This window comes from Melospiza georgiana, chromosome 33, assembly GCF_028018845.1.
Source record: "Melospiza georgiana isolate bMelGeo1 chromosome 33, bMelGeo1.pri, whole genome shotgun sequence".
Lineage (NCBI taxonomy): Eukaryota > Metazoa > Chordata > Aves > Passeriformes > Passerellidae > Melospiza > Melospiza georgiana.
This window is the reverse complement of record NC_080462.1, coordinates 1,235,808-1,252,638: the sequence shown is the minus strand read 5'-3', so window position 1 is coordinate 1,252,638 and position 16,831 is coordinate 1,235,808. Positions and strand designations below refer to the sequence as shown.

General features: G+C 43.0%; 1 protein-coding gene across 2 annotated transcripts in view; it reads left to right on the top strand.

Moving 5' to 3' along the window:
* The window catches only part of ASH1L (ASH1 like histone lysine methyltransferase), a 64,611-nt gene that overhangs the window by 37,041 nt on the left and 10,739 nt on the right, over window positions 1-16,831 (top strand). Inside the window, exons 8-22 of one of the 2 annotated variants that reach the window (XM_058042725.1) lie at window positions 1,303-1,376; window positions 2,944-2,989; window positions 3,222-3,330; window positions 4,451-4,657; window positions 5,208-5,354; window positions 7,167-7,275; window positions 7,433-7,594; window positions 7,819-7,913; window positions 8,252-8,406; window positions 9,672-9,824; window positions 10,236-10,290; window positions 10,385-10,517; window positions 13,495-13,743; window positions 14,026-14,112; window positions 14,886-14,976. In XM_058042725.1, the coding sequence (XP_057898708.1) occupies window positions 1,303-1,376; window positions 2,944-2,989; window positions 3,222-3,330; window positions 4,451-4,657; window positions 5,208-5,354; window positions 7,167-7,275; window positions 7,433-7,594; window positions 7,819-7,913; window positions 8,252-8,406; window positions 9,672-9,824; window positions 10,236-10,290; window positions 10,385-10,517; window positions 13,495-13,743; window positions 14,026-14,112; window positions 14,886-14,976 (1,872 nt within the window). Of the gene's footprint in view, window positions 1-1,302; window positions 1,377-2,943; window positions 2,990-3,221; window positions 3,331-4,450; window positions 4,658-5,207; window positions 5,355-7,166; window positions 7,276-7,432; window positions 7,595-7,818; window positions 7,914-8,251; window positions 8,407-9,671; window positions 9,831-10,235; window positions 10,291-10,384; window positions 10,518-13,494; window positions 13,744-14,025; window positions 14,113-14,885; window positions 14,977-16,831 lie in introns of both variants that reach the window. The other variant, XM_058042724.1, reaches the window with a different exon arrangement.

Genomic DNA, 16,831 nt, shown 5'->3' with positions numbered 1-16,831 from the left:
GGTTGGCTGTGGTACTTTCACGGGACTGTGGTCAGTCCTGTCAGATGCTCTGGTCAGTTCTGACAGGTGCTGTGGTCAGTGCTGTGGTCACTTGTTTCAGGTGTGGTCAGTGCTGTCCAGGGTTGTGGTCAGTTCTGTCTGGGCTTGGCTGTCTTACCCTCACAGGGTTGTGGTCAGTGCTGTGGTTGTGGTCAGTTGCTTCAAGAGTGGTCAGTCCTGTCAGATACTGTGGTCAGTGCTGTGGTCAGTTGTTTCAGGTGTGGTCAGTGCTGAGGTCAGTGCTGTGGCCAGTTGTTTCAGGTGTGGTCAGTGATGAGGTCAGTGCTGTGGCCAATTGTTTCAGGTGTGGTCAGTCCTGTCAGGTGCTGTGGTCAGTCCTGTGGTCAGTGCTGTGGTCAGTTCTGTCTGGGGTTGGCTGTGGTACTCTCACAGGGTTGTGGGCAGTTCTGTCAGGTGCTGTGGTCAGTGCTGTGGTCACTTGTTTCAGGTGCTGTGGTCAGTTCTGTCAGGTGTTGTGGTCAGTGCTGTGTTCAGTTGTTGCAGGTGTGGTCAGTACAGTGCTCAGTGCTGTGGTCAGTTGTTTCAGGTGTGGTCAGTGCTGTCCAGGGTTGTGGTCAGTTCTGTCAGATGTTTGCTGTGGTACCCTCAGAGGATTGTGGTCAGTGCTGTGGTCAGTTGTTTCAGGTGTGGTCAGTTCTGTGAGGTGTTGAGATCAGTGCTGTCCAGGGTTGTGGTCAGTGCTGTCCAGGGCTGTGGTCAGTTCTGTGAGGTGTGGTCAGTGCTGTCCAGGGTTGTGGTCAGTTGTTTCAGGTATGGTCAGTGCTGTCCAGGGCTGTGGTCAGTGCTGTCCAGGGCTGTGGTCAGTGCTGTCCAGGGCTGTGGTCAGTGCTGTCCAGGGTTGTGGTCAGTTGTTTCAGGTATGGTCAGTGCTGTCCAGGGTTGTGGTCAGTTCTGTGAGGTGTGGTCAGTGCTGTCCAGGGCTGTGGTCAGTGCTGTCCAGGGCTGTGGTCAGTTCTGTGAGGTGTGGTCAGTTCTGTGAGGTGTGGTCAGTGCTGTCCAGGATTGCCCATGGCAGGATCTGACCCAGCTCCTTCCATCCCTCCCTGCCCGTGGAGGCCCCTCCTGACCAGCTCCCCATTCTGTGTCCTGAGGGGGTTCCCTGTGCCTGCCCTGACATCCAGAACATTCTCTGAGCCTTCTCCCCCTCTCCTTTGTGCCTGCAGCCCTGCCAGGTGCCTGGCAGCAGCTCCCCTTCCCTCAGGACGTGTGCTGTGCCCCTCACAAACCTTTCTGTGCTTTCAGGGAAGTACCTCAGACAAAAGAGAATCGACTTCCAGCTGCCTTACGACATCCTCTGGCAGTGGAAACACAACCAGGTAGGAGATAAGAGCTCGCTGGGCTTGCCAAGAGTGGGATCAGAAGGAAACAGCAGCACTCAGGGCTTGCCAGGATTGGGATCAGAAGGAAACAGCAGCACTCAGAGAGATTCTGTTCACACATCCCAGCTGCGTGAGGGGAGAAGGGATTTGCATTTGTGTTTCACGGTGAAAATCCCCATTATTCCAGCTCCTGCAAAATAGCAACCCTGGGAGTTGGTGCTCTGACAAAAGTCATTAATTTGGCTGCAGACTTTTATTTTGGCAGTGCTGCTGTGTGTGGGGAGCTGGTTTCAGACACGCCTCGGGAGAATTGGGATGTACTGCCAGCAGCACTGAGAAATTTCAGGCCTTATTTTTCTTGGATCAATCCCAGCAGAGTGGAATTTATTTTTCACTTGCAAGCTGAAATTTTCATACTGAGGGAAGGAGAGAAACTATTTAACAGTCTCATTCTTTTTTAAAGAGCTTTAAATATGTGCAGGATTAAAAATAGGATTTTTTTTTTTTTTTTATTGCCTGGGATGTTTCCACCAAGTGATTTACCACAGGATTTAAGGGAGAATCTTCCCTCAGCTCTGTGGTGGGAAAGTGCTCTCAGACAAATCCAACACCCCTGGAATCTGATCCTCAACTCAGGAGCATTTCAGCCTAGGGCACTTTCTTGTCATATATTAACAATTGCCTGTCTCATCTCTTCTGTATTTTATAAGTAATAAACACATGGAATCTGTTTCCTTGACGTTTTCCAGCTCTCCCTGGAATATTGGAGGCCCTTGCAGAGGAATTTCTCTGTACAGGGGTGTGGAGATGTCTGGGTTGTCCCTGTGGGCCACAAGGGTCACTGAGGGAAGGCTCATAGTGCAGGAAATGTGTGTGAAACAGAGAATAATTGGAAATTATTCCTCAAAGCTAGTTTGACAGGCTGGAATATATCTGAAATTATGAGTTGTGATGTAAATTTTCCTTTCCCTTCCCATCATCTCCATCTGCAGAGAAGATAAATCTGCATTTCTCATGGCTCCCCCTGTACTCACAGTTCTTAGAGAATCCCAGAATCCTTTAGATTGCAAAAACCCCTTAAGATCACAGAGTCACTTTGATAAATCAGCACCTTGATTTTTTGTTTTCACTTTTTAAAGCATTGGCACGTGGTGATTGCACCAAAGATGGTTTCTCCAAAGTAGAGGTATAAATAATTAGGTAATAATAATATAACAAATAATTTATTTATAAATAAATATAAATAAATAAACAGGGCTCTTCTTCTAAGCCCTGTTCAGAGGAGCCTGTCCTCAGGACAGCTGTTTGCCACATTGCTCTGGGCACACAGAATAAATAACGTGGTGAACAAACTGCTCCACTGCCTCAGCAAGCCCAAATTCTGCTTATTCAGGTCCTTTTTGTGACCTATTTGTTAATGCAGTCTGAGCCTAGGGAAGAGAACACAGATTTCTAGTAATGATTACAGAACAGTTGCCTATGTACAGAACATAATTTCCCTGATCCTTTTGAATAACAGATGCACTTATGCAATGTATTAAAATTGTCTTTCTCTTCCTTTTAGTTGTATAAAAAGCCAGATGTCCCACTTTATAAAAAAATCCGTTCCAGTAAGTAAAATCTTATTACTAAAATGTGATAACTGTGGAATTTTCATGTGATACCCTCCTTTCTGTCCTGCTCTTTGTCCTACCAAAGACTCTTCCACCTGCTTTTTTTTAAACTTTACTGATTGGAATGAAAATACTGTAGATAAACAGGTCTGTTTTTTCACCTGAAAAGAATTCTTTTCCCTATTTAGGTTTGTTTTTTTCTTTTTTTATTTATTTTTTTCCCCTCCAGATGTCTATGTGGATGTCAAACCTCTCTCTGGCTACGAGGCCACCACCTGCAATTGTAAGAAACCAGAGGATGACAGTGGGAAGGGCTGTGTGGAGGATTGTCTGAACAGGTTAGAAATGGATTATTTCTAAATACAGTTTAGAGGGAAATTCCCAGTTGGAATTTGGACACCTGGGCTGGTGTATATATTTTATATATTCAAATTATTTCATTTCTTATTTATGAAATGATTTCTGTATTTATATCTTGATTTCATATATTGATTTATGATTTTATCTATTATTTTAGTTTATATCTAATAATATATATTACGTTATTATATTTATAATATAAATATAATTATTTTATTATAGTAATTTTATTATGATGATTTTTCTTATTATAATTGTTGTTATATGCAATAGAATATAATGCAATAGAATATAATGCAATAGAATAGAATAGAATGGAATAGAATATAAATTTAATATACATTTGATATAATATACATTAAATATAATATATACATTTAATATAATGTAATGATATAATGTAATGTAATATAATATTATGTAATATAATGCAATAGAATAGAATGTAATAGAATAGAATAGAATATAAATTTAATATAATATACATTTAATATAATATAATATACATTAAATACAATATATACATTTAATATAATGTAATGATATAATGTAATGTAATATAATATAATTAATATAATGCAATAGAATGGAATAGAATGGAATAGAATATAAATTTGATATAATATACATTTAATATAATATAAATTTAAAAGAATATACATTTAATTTAATATAGTAGAATATACATTTAATATATACATTTAATATAATGTAATATGATATAATGTAATATGATGTAATGTAAATAATATAATGTAATATAATGCAATATAATGCAGTATAATATAATATAATATAATATAATATAATATAATATAATATAATATAATATACATTTAATATACATTTAATATACATTTAATATACATTTAATATACATTTAATATACATTTAATATACATTTAATATAATATACATTTAATATAATGTAATATACATTTCATATATATTTACAGTATAGTAATATAATAATATATAATACAATTTTTAATTATCTTTATGATCTTATTCTTATCTTTCCATTTATGATTTTGCTTTATTTGCATGACAGATCCCAAAGTCCCGTCCCCTGCCTTGACCGTGTGCTGTGTGTTGCAGGATGATCTTTGCAGAGTGCTCCCCCAACACGTGTCCCTGTGGGGAGCAGTGCTGCAACCAGCGCATCCAGAGGCACGAGTGGGTGCAGTGCCTGGAGAGGTTCCGGGCTGAGGAGAAGGGCTGGGGCATCCGCACCAAGGAGCCCCTCAAGGCAGGACAGTTCATCATCGAGTACCTGGGAGAGGTTGTCAGTGAGCAGGAGTTCAGGTAGGAATGTTTATTTGGTGCTTGGCGTGGAAGGATCATGAATGGGATATGGAGAGATAAACTCTGTGTAAATCCGGGGTAGAGATCCTTGGGATGAGTAGCTTGTAACATTGGTACATATTTTATGGCATTTAGTAGGAATTATAAATTCTACTCTAGGTCATCCATGTGTTGATTAGAGTGGTTGGGATATCCTGAGGCAGGAACAAAAAGAAAGATGAGGGGGAAAAGGAAGGCTTAGAATTCTGCGGGTTTTGGTTAACCAGGTTTTTCCCAGTGCATTAGCAGATAGATTTCCCAGTGGCTCATTAGCAGATAGATATCTCCTGGAGGGAGGATTGATTGTGGAAGAGATAAAGAGAACTGCCCAGTGAACAGAAAATAACTGCTCCACAGATAGGAATAGAAAACACACACCCATTTCCAACCTAGGACAAAAACCCTGTCTGAAATGTGAAATGTGCTCTCACTGTGCTCTCGCTGTGCCACTTCCTGTGTGCTGTGTGGGCACAAGCAGAATGACAAGGTTCCCCCTGTGTGTCCCCCACAGGAACAGGATGATTGAGCAGTACCACAACCACAGTGACCATTACTGCCTGAACCTGGACAGCGGCATGGTCATCGACAGCTACCGCATGGGCAACGAGGCGCGCTTCATCAACCACAGCTGCAACCCCAACTGTGAGATGCAGAAATGGTGAGCAAAGGGATTATTCTGCTCCCTGCAAGGCCTGTGTACCCTGAGAGAGGGAGAACCACTTCAGCTGAGGGAGTCAGATCTAAAAATAGGGAGGGGAGTTGTGGTATTCACATTCTCTGAACAGAGAGACACATAATTCTCTCTTCTGGGATTTTTCCTGGGGAAGGCAGTGAGAAATTTAGAGAAGAAAAGAAAACAATTCTTATCTCTACTTGCTGCTCTTGTTGTTTGGCAAATGTGGAATATATTATGGAGATTGTTTACTGAAAGTGATTTAATTAGACACTGGTGATGGTTGTTTGGATTGATTGGCCAGTTGGGCCAAAGCTGTGTTGTGACTGTCTCAGATGGGTTTTTCTTTAGTATCTTTTTAGTATGGTATCTCTTTAGTATAGTATCTCTTTAGTATAATATCTCTTTAGTGTAGTATCTCTTTAGTATAATATCTCTTTAGTATAATATCTCTTTAGTATAGTATCTCTGTAGTGTAGTATCTCTTTAGTATAATATCTCTTTAGTATAGTATCTCTTCAGTATAGTATCTCTGTAGTGTATTATCTCTTTAGTATAATATCTCTTCAGTATAATATCTCTTCAGTATAGTATCTTTCTCTTTAATACTATATTGTATTAGTGTAATATAGTATAGCTTAATAAAGCATTTGTTCAGCCTCCTATCAATGGAATCAGAGCACATTATTCCCTACACTGAAGTCGCCCTGCATCAATAGGGAGTCAAAGCTGGAAATGATCCTTACAGGTGCTCACGTTGCTCAGGAGAAGTTGGGTAGTGTTGGTAAGTGCTGGGTGCTTTGGAGACAGGATTCAGGTTTGCTGGCAGATCCAGCACTTGCTGGCTGTCACACTGGGATGTTTCCCTTCCAGCATTACTGGTTACACTGGGCTGTTTCCCTCCCAGTATTGCTGGTTTTCACACTCTTAATCTGCTGCAAAGGTTGAAGCCTGGGTAGTGCTCTAAAATCATCTATCTGTATATAAACCCTTTGTTTTGACAATTCAAATATTTTTTGAAGCAGGAAGAAAGGAAATTGTGGGATTGCAGCCTGTGTCATACCAGCACTTAGGAGGAAATACTGCTGAGGGATTTGTAGTGAGTGATTTGCCGGGGAAGGACAGAAGAACAGGAGTCACTGAACATCAAAGTAGCTCGTGGTTCTCAGATAATTCTAGATTTAAGCAATAGCAAAGTTTTACATTTGAAAATCCAACTCAAAATAGTTGCAAAGACAGAGGAGATTCTGCCCTGCTCAGGTGAGACCCCTCCTGCAGAGCTGCCTCCGGTCTGGGGTCCCAGCACAGCAAGGATGCAGAGCTGCTGGAGTGGCTCTGGAGGAGGCACCCAATTAATTAGAGAGAAGGAGCAGCTCTGCTGTGAGGAAAGGCTGAGAGAATTGGGATTGTTCAGCCTGGAGAAGAAGAGCTCCAAGTGACCTAATTGTGTCCTTCTAGTACCTGAAGGAGCTGCAGGAAAGATGGAGAGAGATCATTTACAAGGGCCTGGAGTGACAGGACAAGGGGCAGTGTCTTCCCGCTGCCAGCTTAGATGGAATATTGGAAAGGAATTGTTCCCTATGAGGGTGGGGAGACCCTGGCATTACTACTCTTGTTAAATGTGGGGTTCACTTTTTAGCTTTCAAAGTTTATTGTAAGAGATAAATAAAAGAACTGCACAAGCATAAGCCAGGGCACAGCAGAGGTGTTGCTGCCTGTCTCTGGCACTGCCACTCCGTGCACAGAAGATGATTTTATGTTGAATTTTTGGGGTGTTTGATTGGATTTTCCCCTCAGGTCTGTGAATGGTGTGTATCGGATCGGGCTCTATGCGCTGAAGGACATGCCTGCTGGGACTGAGCTCACCTATGACTACAACTTCCACTCATTTAATGTTGAAAAACAGGTAAAAACCCCACTGTGAGACCTTGAAAAATCTCACTGAGGCCTAACAGTTCTGTAAAAGTGTAAAAACAATAAAACCTATTGTGTTGTGTTAAGCAGAAAATGTTCATTTTAATATTGAGAGAGGGTTTATTGGATTTTTTTCTTTCTCCTCAAAGCAACTCTGCAAATGTGGCTTTGACAAATGCAGAGGAATAATTGGGGGTAAAAGCCAACGCATGAATGGACTCTCAAGCAAAAGCAACCAGCCTGTGAGCACCCACAGAAGACCTGGCAGGTCGAAAGAGAAGAGGAAGTCAAAGCACAAACTAAAGAAGAGAGTAAGTAGCAAAGACAGAGTTTGGGTGGGTGAGGTTGATGGGAAAATCAGTTTGTGCCACCAGACCAAAGACTGGGGTATTTGTAAATTTTAAACTTGAAACAGAAACCCAGACTTTGAACAGAAATACAACAGAGTAACGCTGCAGGTTCTGTCTCTGCTTTGGCTGCTGTGCTGAGTTCTTGGCACAGTTTTTCCTGTCTATCAGAACAATCTCTTTTCCAGAGGGGCCACATCCCTGAGGAACCCAGTGAAAGTGTGAACGCCCCAACGAGGCTGACACCTCAGCTGCAGATGAAGCCCATGTCTAACAGGGAGAGGTAAGGGCTGATTTCAGGGGGATTTGCCTCAGAAATGGAGTGCTGTGCGAATACTGATGTGTTCCTGAAATTGCTGAGGATGCAGCTTTTAGTTCTCCTTGACCAGCCAGGCTGGAATTCCTCTTCACTGAGCTGCTCTGAATGTCCAGCTTTTCCCTACATTAAAAAATGAATTTTCCAGTAAAAAGCATCTTTTAGTTCTCCTTGACCAGCCAGGCTGGAATTCCTCTTCACTGAGCAGACACAGGTTACACCTCTGAATATCCAGCTTTTCCCTACATTAAAAAATGAATTTTCCAGTGAAAAGAGCTTCTTGAATAGCTCCCTAATCCCTGCAGGAATTTTGTGCTGAAGCACCACGTGTTCTTGGTCCGGAACTGGGAGAAGATCAGGCAGAAGCAGGAGGAGGTGAAGCACAGTGACAGCATGCACAGCTCGTCGCTGTACACGCGCTGGAACGGGATGTGCCGCGACGACGGCAACATCAAATCTGGTGAGGCCACTCAGCCACCCCGGCACACAAAGAGTTAAACTCTGTGTAAATCCATTCTTGGAATGAGTAACTTGCGACCTTGGTGTATATTTGTCTTGGTTTGCTAAGGAAGGCAGGAGCCTCCCATGAAATGGAAAATGTAAATCCGCTCCCTCTGAATTGCTGCAGTTTTGGAATTAAGGGTCTCTCAGGCAAAGATATGGGAGCAGGAATTACAGTTCTTTACTAGGAAAAATAAAAATACAAATGTAATAGTACAAAAAAAAAAAAAAAAAGAAAAAGGGAAAAAACCAACGCTGCCAGAGTCAGAACATGCCCTGGCCAGCTGTGGTTCTGCTGCAGCAGGGATCCTGCACAAGGGGGGAGTTTTCCTCTGCAGCTCCAGGGCTGCTGGAGATGGGCCTGGGCTCCCTCTGGGAATGCAGGGGGCAAAGGCTGCTGGAGTGTCCCAAAGCTCAGATTGGATCCAAGTAGGAATGTTCCAAACCTCAGATTGGATCCAGGTAGGAATGCTTGGCTCCTCCCCCTGGGCGGAGCATCTCCCAGTATTATAATGTGCCTCTATAACACATATCAGCTATTTCAGTATTATAGCTAAGCTTAATAAACAACAGAAATAAAAACTGTATAACAAAGTTGCTTTAACACCACACATATAGAATCCATTTTAAGATTTGCAAAAAGCCAATATTATAATGTACATCTATAACACATATCAGTGCTGTTTCATTATATCAAGTATATTTCACTACTATGTCTAAGCTTAAAAATAAATAAAAATAAAAAAGAAATAAAAACCATATATTTACAACAAAGTTCCTTTAACACCACACATACAGAATCCAGTTTAATATTTACAAAAAGCCAATATTATAATGTACATCTATAACACATATCAGTGCTATTTCATTATATCAAGTATATTTCACTACTATGTCTAAGCTTAAAAATAAATAAAAATGAAAAAGAAATAAAAACCATGTATGTACAACAAAGTTCCTTTAACACCACATGTACAGAATCCAGTTTAATATTTACAAAAAGCCAATATTATAAAATGTATCTGTAACACATATCAGCTGTTTCAGTTATATCAGCTATATTTCACTTCTATGTCTAAGTTTAATTAACAACAGAATTAAAAACCGTTTCTTTACCACAAGGTTACTTTAACACCACACATATAAAATCCAGTTTAACATTTACACAAAGCCAGTACTCTGAGGTGTCTCTGTGATGTGGAGTGACCCTGTGCTCTCTCCCAGACGTGTTCATGACCCAGTTCTCGGCGCTGCAGACGTCGCGCTCGGTGCGGACGCGGCGCTTGGCGGCGGCTGAGGAGAACCTCGAGGTGGCTCGAGCCGCCCGCCTGGCCCAGATCTTCAAGGAGATATGTGACAGCATCATAGCCTACAAAGGTGAAGGTGATTCTCTTTAAAAATATCTCCGTGGGTATGTTTTCAAGCTCTGGGAATAGGGAATGCTAGAAAAATATGGGGTGTTAAATAACTCCTATTCTTTAAAATTTCTTCCCTTACCAATAATCACTTTGGTTTAGCCTCAGTCCCCTGCTTTACCACCCAAATCTGCAGATGTTGCTGTCCTTTGAAACTGATTTTTCAAAATTTCAGAAGAAATCAGAAACCATCATCCTTGTGCTAGCTGTACTGCAGTTACAGGCGCCAACATGTAGAAATGCAGAAGCATTTCAATTCCCCGTGGCTCAGTTAAGAGAAAAGCCTTTTTTTTAACCCAGATTGAATGTTGTTAGTTGCTTTTCTTTGGAAGTTTCACTCCAGTGATGTCACCAAGCTCTGTTCCTGTTGCAGACTCCTCCAGGCAGGCGCTGGCAGCTCCTCTCCTGAACCTGCCCCCAAAGAAAAAGTAAGTGCTGCCTTCCCAGAGCTGCTTTCTCTGATGGATTTGCACAGTGGGAATTGCTGCTCAGCCTGACATTGTGCCAACATTCCTGTTGTAGAAATGCAGACTATTATGAAAAGATCTCTGACCCCTTGGACCTTGCCACGATTGAGAAGCAGATCCTGACTGGTTACTACAAAACTGTGGAAGCTTTTGATGGGGACATGCTGAAGGTCTTCAGGAATGCAGAGGTAAGGCTCTGTCTGGCCTGAAAGCTGCTGCACTGGCAGCAGGAATGTGCCCTCCTTTAATGCTCTTACAGGAATAAAAGAAGAAATTTTATTCTGGAGGAAGAGAACTTGGGCTGATCCATTCCTGATGAGGGCTCAGTAGCAGATCATGAGCCCTTGAGTGCCTTAGGTCACAGAGAATTAATAACTGATTTAAAGAAATTTCTCTTTCTTTTGGAAGGGATACCGTGTTTTTCAGTGTGAGGTGTCATGGAATCACAGAATGATGGAATGATTTGAGCTGGAAGGGACCTTAAAGCTCATCCCATCCCACCTCTGCCATGTGCAGGGACAACTTCCACTATCCCAGGCGGCTCCAAGCTCTGTCCAACCTGGCCTGGAACCCTTCCAGGGATCCAGGGGCAGCCACAGCTTCTCTGGGCACCTGTGCCAGGGCCTGCCCACCCTCACAGGGAATATATCACATATATCCAACCTAAATTTTCCTTTTTCCAGTTTGAACCCATTCCCCCTTGTCCTGTCACTCCAGTTCCTGATGAACAGTCCTTCTCCAGCTTCCCTGGAGCCCCTTCAGACCCTGCAAGGGGCTCTGAGGTCTCCACACAACCTTCTCTTCTCCAGGCTGAACATTCCCAGTTGTCCTAGCCTGGCTTCAGTCCCCTCAGCAACTTTCTGGCCATCTCTGGACTTGCTCCAGCATTTCCGTGTCCTTCTTACATTGTGGGTCCTGGAACTGGACACAGCACCTCAGGTGGAGTCTCAAGAGAGCAGAGCAGAGAGGAAAAATCCCTTTCCTTGATCTGCTGCCCATATTCCTTGGATGCAGCCCAGGACAGTGGTGGTTTCTGGGCTGGGAACACACAGGGCCAGGGCATGTTGAGTTTTTGGTCACCCATCACCCCAAATCCTCCTCCCAGGGCTGCTCTCAGTTCCTCCCCTGCCTGTGTCACATCCATGCACCTGCTGGCCAGTCAAGAGGGAGATGGAGACCTCACCCCAGCTTTGGGGCTGCAGCTGTAGGGAGAACACCTCCCTGCAGCTAAATAGGAAATAAAGCACTTTTTGGTAAGGTTTTGGAGAAATACTATGGCAGGAAGTCCCTGATGGGGCTGACATTCACCAGCTGTGCAAGGCCTACTACAACAATGGCCAGAATCATGAGGGAGATGGAGAGGCCACCCCAGCTTTGGGGCTGCAGCTATAAGGAAAACCCCTCCCAGGTGCTAAAGAGGAAATAAAGCGTTTTTGAGGGGTTTTTTTTGTTGGTTTTTATAGAAATACTATGGCAGGAAGTCCCTGATGGGGCAGGACATGCACCAGCTGCTCAAGGCCTACTGCAACACTGGCCAGGATCAGGAGGGAGATGGAGAGGCCACCAGGCCTCCCAGGTGTACACAGACAGGAACTAAACAGGACAGGACTTGGAAATAAAGCACTTTTTGGGTTTTTTTCTGATTTTTGTAGAAATACTATGGCAGGAAGTCCCCAACGGGGCGGGACGTGTGCCGCCAGCACAAGGCCTACTACTACTTATGAGAGTAGAGTCAGGAGGGAGATGGAGAGGCTGCCCCAGGTTTGGGGCTGCATCTGTAGGGAGAACCCCTCCCAGGTGTGCACAGGCAGGAGCTAAATAGGAAATAAATCACTTTTTGGGGTTTTTTTTTGGTAATTTTTGCAGAAACACTATGGCAGAAAGTCCCTAACAGTGTGGGCTGCGCTAGGCCTACTGCAACACTGGCCAAAGTCATGAGGGAGATGGAGAGGCACCAGCCTCCCAGGTGTGCATGGAGAGGAGCTGAACAGGACAGGACTTGAAAATAAAGCTTCTTTTGGGTTTTTTTGTGATTTTTTCAGAAATACTATGGCAGGAAGTCCCCGGTGGGGCAGGCTGTGCAAGGCCTATTGCAACACTGGCCAGAGTCATGAGGGAGATGGAGAGGCCACCAGGCCTCCCAGGTGTACAGACAGGAGCTAAACAGGACAGGACTTGGAAATAAAGCTTCTTTTGGCATTTTTTGGGATTTTTTCAGAAATACTATGGCAGGAAGTCCCCGACGGGGCGGGACGTGTGCCGCCTGCGCAAGTCCTACTACAGTGCTGGCCAGAGTCATGAGGGAGATGGAGAGGCCACCAGGCCGCCCAGGTGTACACAGACAGGAACTAAACAGGACAGGACTTGGAAATAAAGCACTTTTTGGGTTTTTTTGTGATTTTTTCAGAAATACTACGGCAGGAAGTCCCCGACGGGGCGGGACGTGTGCCGCCTGCACAAGGCCTACTACCACTTATGAGAGTAGAGTCAGGAAGGAGATGGAGAGGCTGCCCCAGGTTTGGGGCTGCATCTGTAGGGAGAACCCCTCCCAGGTGTGCACAGACAGGAGCTAAATAGGAAATAAATCACTTTTTGGGGTTTTTTTTTGGTAATTTTTGCAGAAACACTATGGCAGGAAGTCCCCAACAGTGTGGGTTGCGGTAGGCCTACTGCAACACTGGCCAGAGTCATGAGGGAGATGGAGAGGCACCAGCTTCCCAAGTGTGCATGGAGAGGAGCTGAACAGGACAGGACTTGAAAATAAAACTTCTTTTGGGTTTTTTTGTGATTTTTTCAGAAATACTATGGCAGGAAGTCCCTGGTGGGGCAGGCTGTGCAAGGCCTATTGCAATGCTGGCCAGAATCATGAGGGAGATGGAGAGGCCACAAGGCCTCCCAGGTGTACAGACAGGAGCTAAACAGGACAGGACTTGGAAATAAAGCTTCTTTTGGGATTTTTTGTGATTTTTTTTCAGAAATACTATGGCAGGAAGTCCCCGACGGGGCGGGACGTGTGCCGCCTGCGCAAGTCCTACTACAGTGCTGGCCAGAGTCATGAGGGAGATGGAGAGGCCACCAGGCCGCCCAGGTGTACACAGACAGGAACTAAGCAGGACAGGACTTGGAAATAAAGCACTTTTTGGGTTTTTTGTGTGATATTTTCAGAAATACTACGGCAGGAAGTCCCCGACGGGGCGGGACGTGTGCCGCCTGCGCAAGGCCTACTACAATGCGCGGCACGAGGCCTCGGCCCAGATCGACGAGATCGTGGGGGAGACGGCGAGCGAGGCCGACAGCAGCGAGACCTCGGTGTGTGACAAGGACAACGGGCACGAGAAGGACGAGGACGTCATCCGCTGCATCTGCGGCCTCTACAAGGATGAGGGGCTCATGATCCAGTGTGAAAAATGCATGGTGGGTGTTGGGTTGATTGCTGGGTTTTGGGTGTTCAGAGACCTGAGCAGTTCTGGATTGCTGTGAGATTTTTTTATTGCATTAATAAATCAGTCTGGAAGGCAAAGACACTTCTGTTGCATGGATAGCCTGTCAGTCTGCTGATGTGGTGTAAAATAGTTCATAGAAAATCTCCTCTGTGAAGATTATTTTCTTGCTTTCCTTAATATTTGTTAAGAAAATGCAGTTTGCAGCTATAATCTGTGCCAGGACTTTGTGACTGAGCTGTACCTGTTTTTCCAGGTGTGGCAGCACTGTGACTGCATGGGTGTGAACTCAGATGTTGAACACTACCTGTGTGAGCAGTGTGAACCTCGAGCTGTGAACAGGGTAAAACAAAACTCTTCCTATCACTCTTATAAATCTCCAGCAGCTCCTTAGGGGTTTAGTTTGTATTTGTGTTTTGAATTTGTATCTTTTGGAATTGGTGAAGCTTCCTTGATTTAGGTTCAGTTCCATGAGGGGTCAGTTTTTCTCTGCTTTTTTCTCAGTTTTTCTCTGTGTATTTCCACAGGGTGGTGTGGGAATTGGAAAGATAGAAATATTCACAGACTCAAGTGGGTTTGATTTGTAGCCTTTGAAGAAGCCTAAATAAAAGCAAAGTACACAAACATTGAATAGAAAAATCATAAACTTAGGCTTGTATAGTAATAAGTAAGAATATTCTTTAAGTAAGAAAATATATATCTGTAATACTTCCATATACACATATATATAAAAACAAATACATAATACCTATAATATATATAATATATATGATATATATCATATACTGTATTAAATATATTTATAATATCTATTAAATAAGATGATAAAACATTTTGTAGTATAGTAATAATGTAATTGTATAAAATAAGCTTAACATTTAGATGTTATAATAAAAACTTATGTAATGTCTTACATATTACATACATGTAGACAAAAATATCCACATTACAATGAAAAGAAATAAAAGTGATAAATCAAAAAAGCAAAATAAACTCTGTTAACATCAGCCTATTGGGTCAGAAAGTTATACAACACCTTATAATAAAAAAAAAAAAACTATAACCAACTATTTCCTGTGTTATAAATCTCACAACTCCCTTTCTTTTTCCCTGCAGGAGGTTCCCATGATCCCTCGGCCCCACTATGCCCAGCCTGGCTGTGTTTATTACATCTGCCTCTTGAGGGATGATCTGCTGCTGCGCCAAGGTGGGTGCTGCCTCTGGGGCCAGCAGAGTGCAGGGATCTCTGGCATCACCCTGGCAAAAACACTTTCATTTTTCACAAGTGGAAGCTGCCACTTGTGCCATTACTCTGTCAAAAATACTTGCATTTTTCACAAGCGGAAGCTGCCACTTCTGGCAAAAATACTTCGATTTTTCACAAGGGGAAGCTGCCAGTTGTGCCATTACTCTGGCAAAAATAATTTAATTTTTCACAAGTGGAAGCTGCCACTTTGTACCATTACTCTGTCAAAAATAATTTAATTTTTCACAAGTGGAAACTGCTACTTGTGCCATTACCTTCACAAAAATACTTTGATTTTTCCCAAGTGGAAGCTGCCACTTGTGCCATTACTCTATCAAAAATACTTTCATTTTTCACAAGTGGAAGCATTTTTCACAAGTGGAAGCTGCCACTTGTGGCAAAAATATTTTCATTTTTCCCAAGTGGAAGCTGCCACTTGTGGCAAAAATACTTCGATTTTTCCCAAGTGGAAGCTGCCACTTGTGCCATTACTCTCTCAAAAATACTTGCATTTTTCACAAGTGGAAGCTGCCACTTGTGCCATTACTCTGGCACAAACACTTCCATTTTTCACAAGTGGAAACTGCCACTTGTGGCAAAAATATTTTCATTTTTCCCAAGTGGAAGCTGCCACTTGTGGCAAAAATACTTCGATTTTTCCCAAGTGGAAGCTGCCACTTGTAGCATTACTCTATCAAAAATACTTTTGATTTTTCACAAGTGGAAGCTGACACTTGTAGCATTACTCTATCAAAAATACTTGCATTTTTCACAAGTGGAAGCTGACACTTGTGGCAAAAATACTTCGATTTTTCACAAGGGGAAGCTGCCAGTAGTGCCATTACTCTGGCAAAAATACTTTCATTTTTCACGAGTGGAAGCTGCTAGTTGTGGCATCTGTCAAAAACACTTTCATTTTTCACTGCTCTCTCTGCAGTGCTGGGAGTGACACACAGTCAGAGTTCTCACAGGCTGTTGATGAAGAAATGTTAATTAGCACAGGGTTGTCCTGGCCAGGGGAGGATGATGCTGAGCCAACTGCTGGTAGTTAACATTTAGAAGTAAAGGCCAAGAAAGCTGTCAGACCTCCAGTATTTTAGTGCAGAATGGGCATTAAAACATCCAGCTTGTTGCTTGTGTGTTCCCTAAAGTTTATCTCCTCTGGACTGTGCTCTGAATTCCTGAATCTCTCCGAGGCAGCTGCCACAGCCACACAATTCACCTCACTTATTATGTTTTTTTTTTAATTTCATCCTACAGATAGAAGGTTAGAAAAAACCCTTTATCACTATCAGGAAACTGCTCTTGAAGGAGTGAAACCAGCTGATAAGTTTGCTGGAGGGGAATAGGAGAGCCTTCAGGAAAATGGGGAATTTAGAAAAAGGTCAAAACCCAGCATATTCATTATCCCATCTGCAGGATTCTGGAATTTGCATTCAGTTCTCCTTGCTGGGTGTTGCTCTGCATTGTCTGTTCTGTCCAGAGTTCAGCCTTTGGGTTTCTCATGTCATTTTTTACTTCAAGGGCTGTATTAGAACTTGCTTTTATATCTTCTGTTGAAATGGATGATGTTTTATCAGGAGCTTGTGGCATCTTCCAGGTGTTCAGAGCATTAAGATCATTTCTGTCACAAGTGTGTTAAATTTTCCTTGTGTGTCTCTGAGCTGATCTTGGTGACCTTAATTAGAGAAATGCCCTTTCAAGAGAGAAATGTCCCTCTGTGGGACATTGCTGAGCTCTGTGTGCCACCAGCAGGGGACAAAGAGACCAAACTGCAGCTTCAGGGCACCTCTGCAGGCCCAGGGAGCAGATGAAG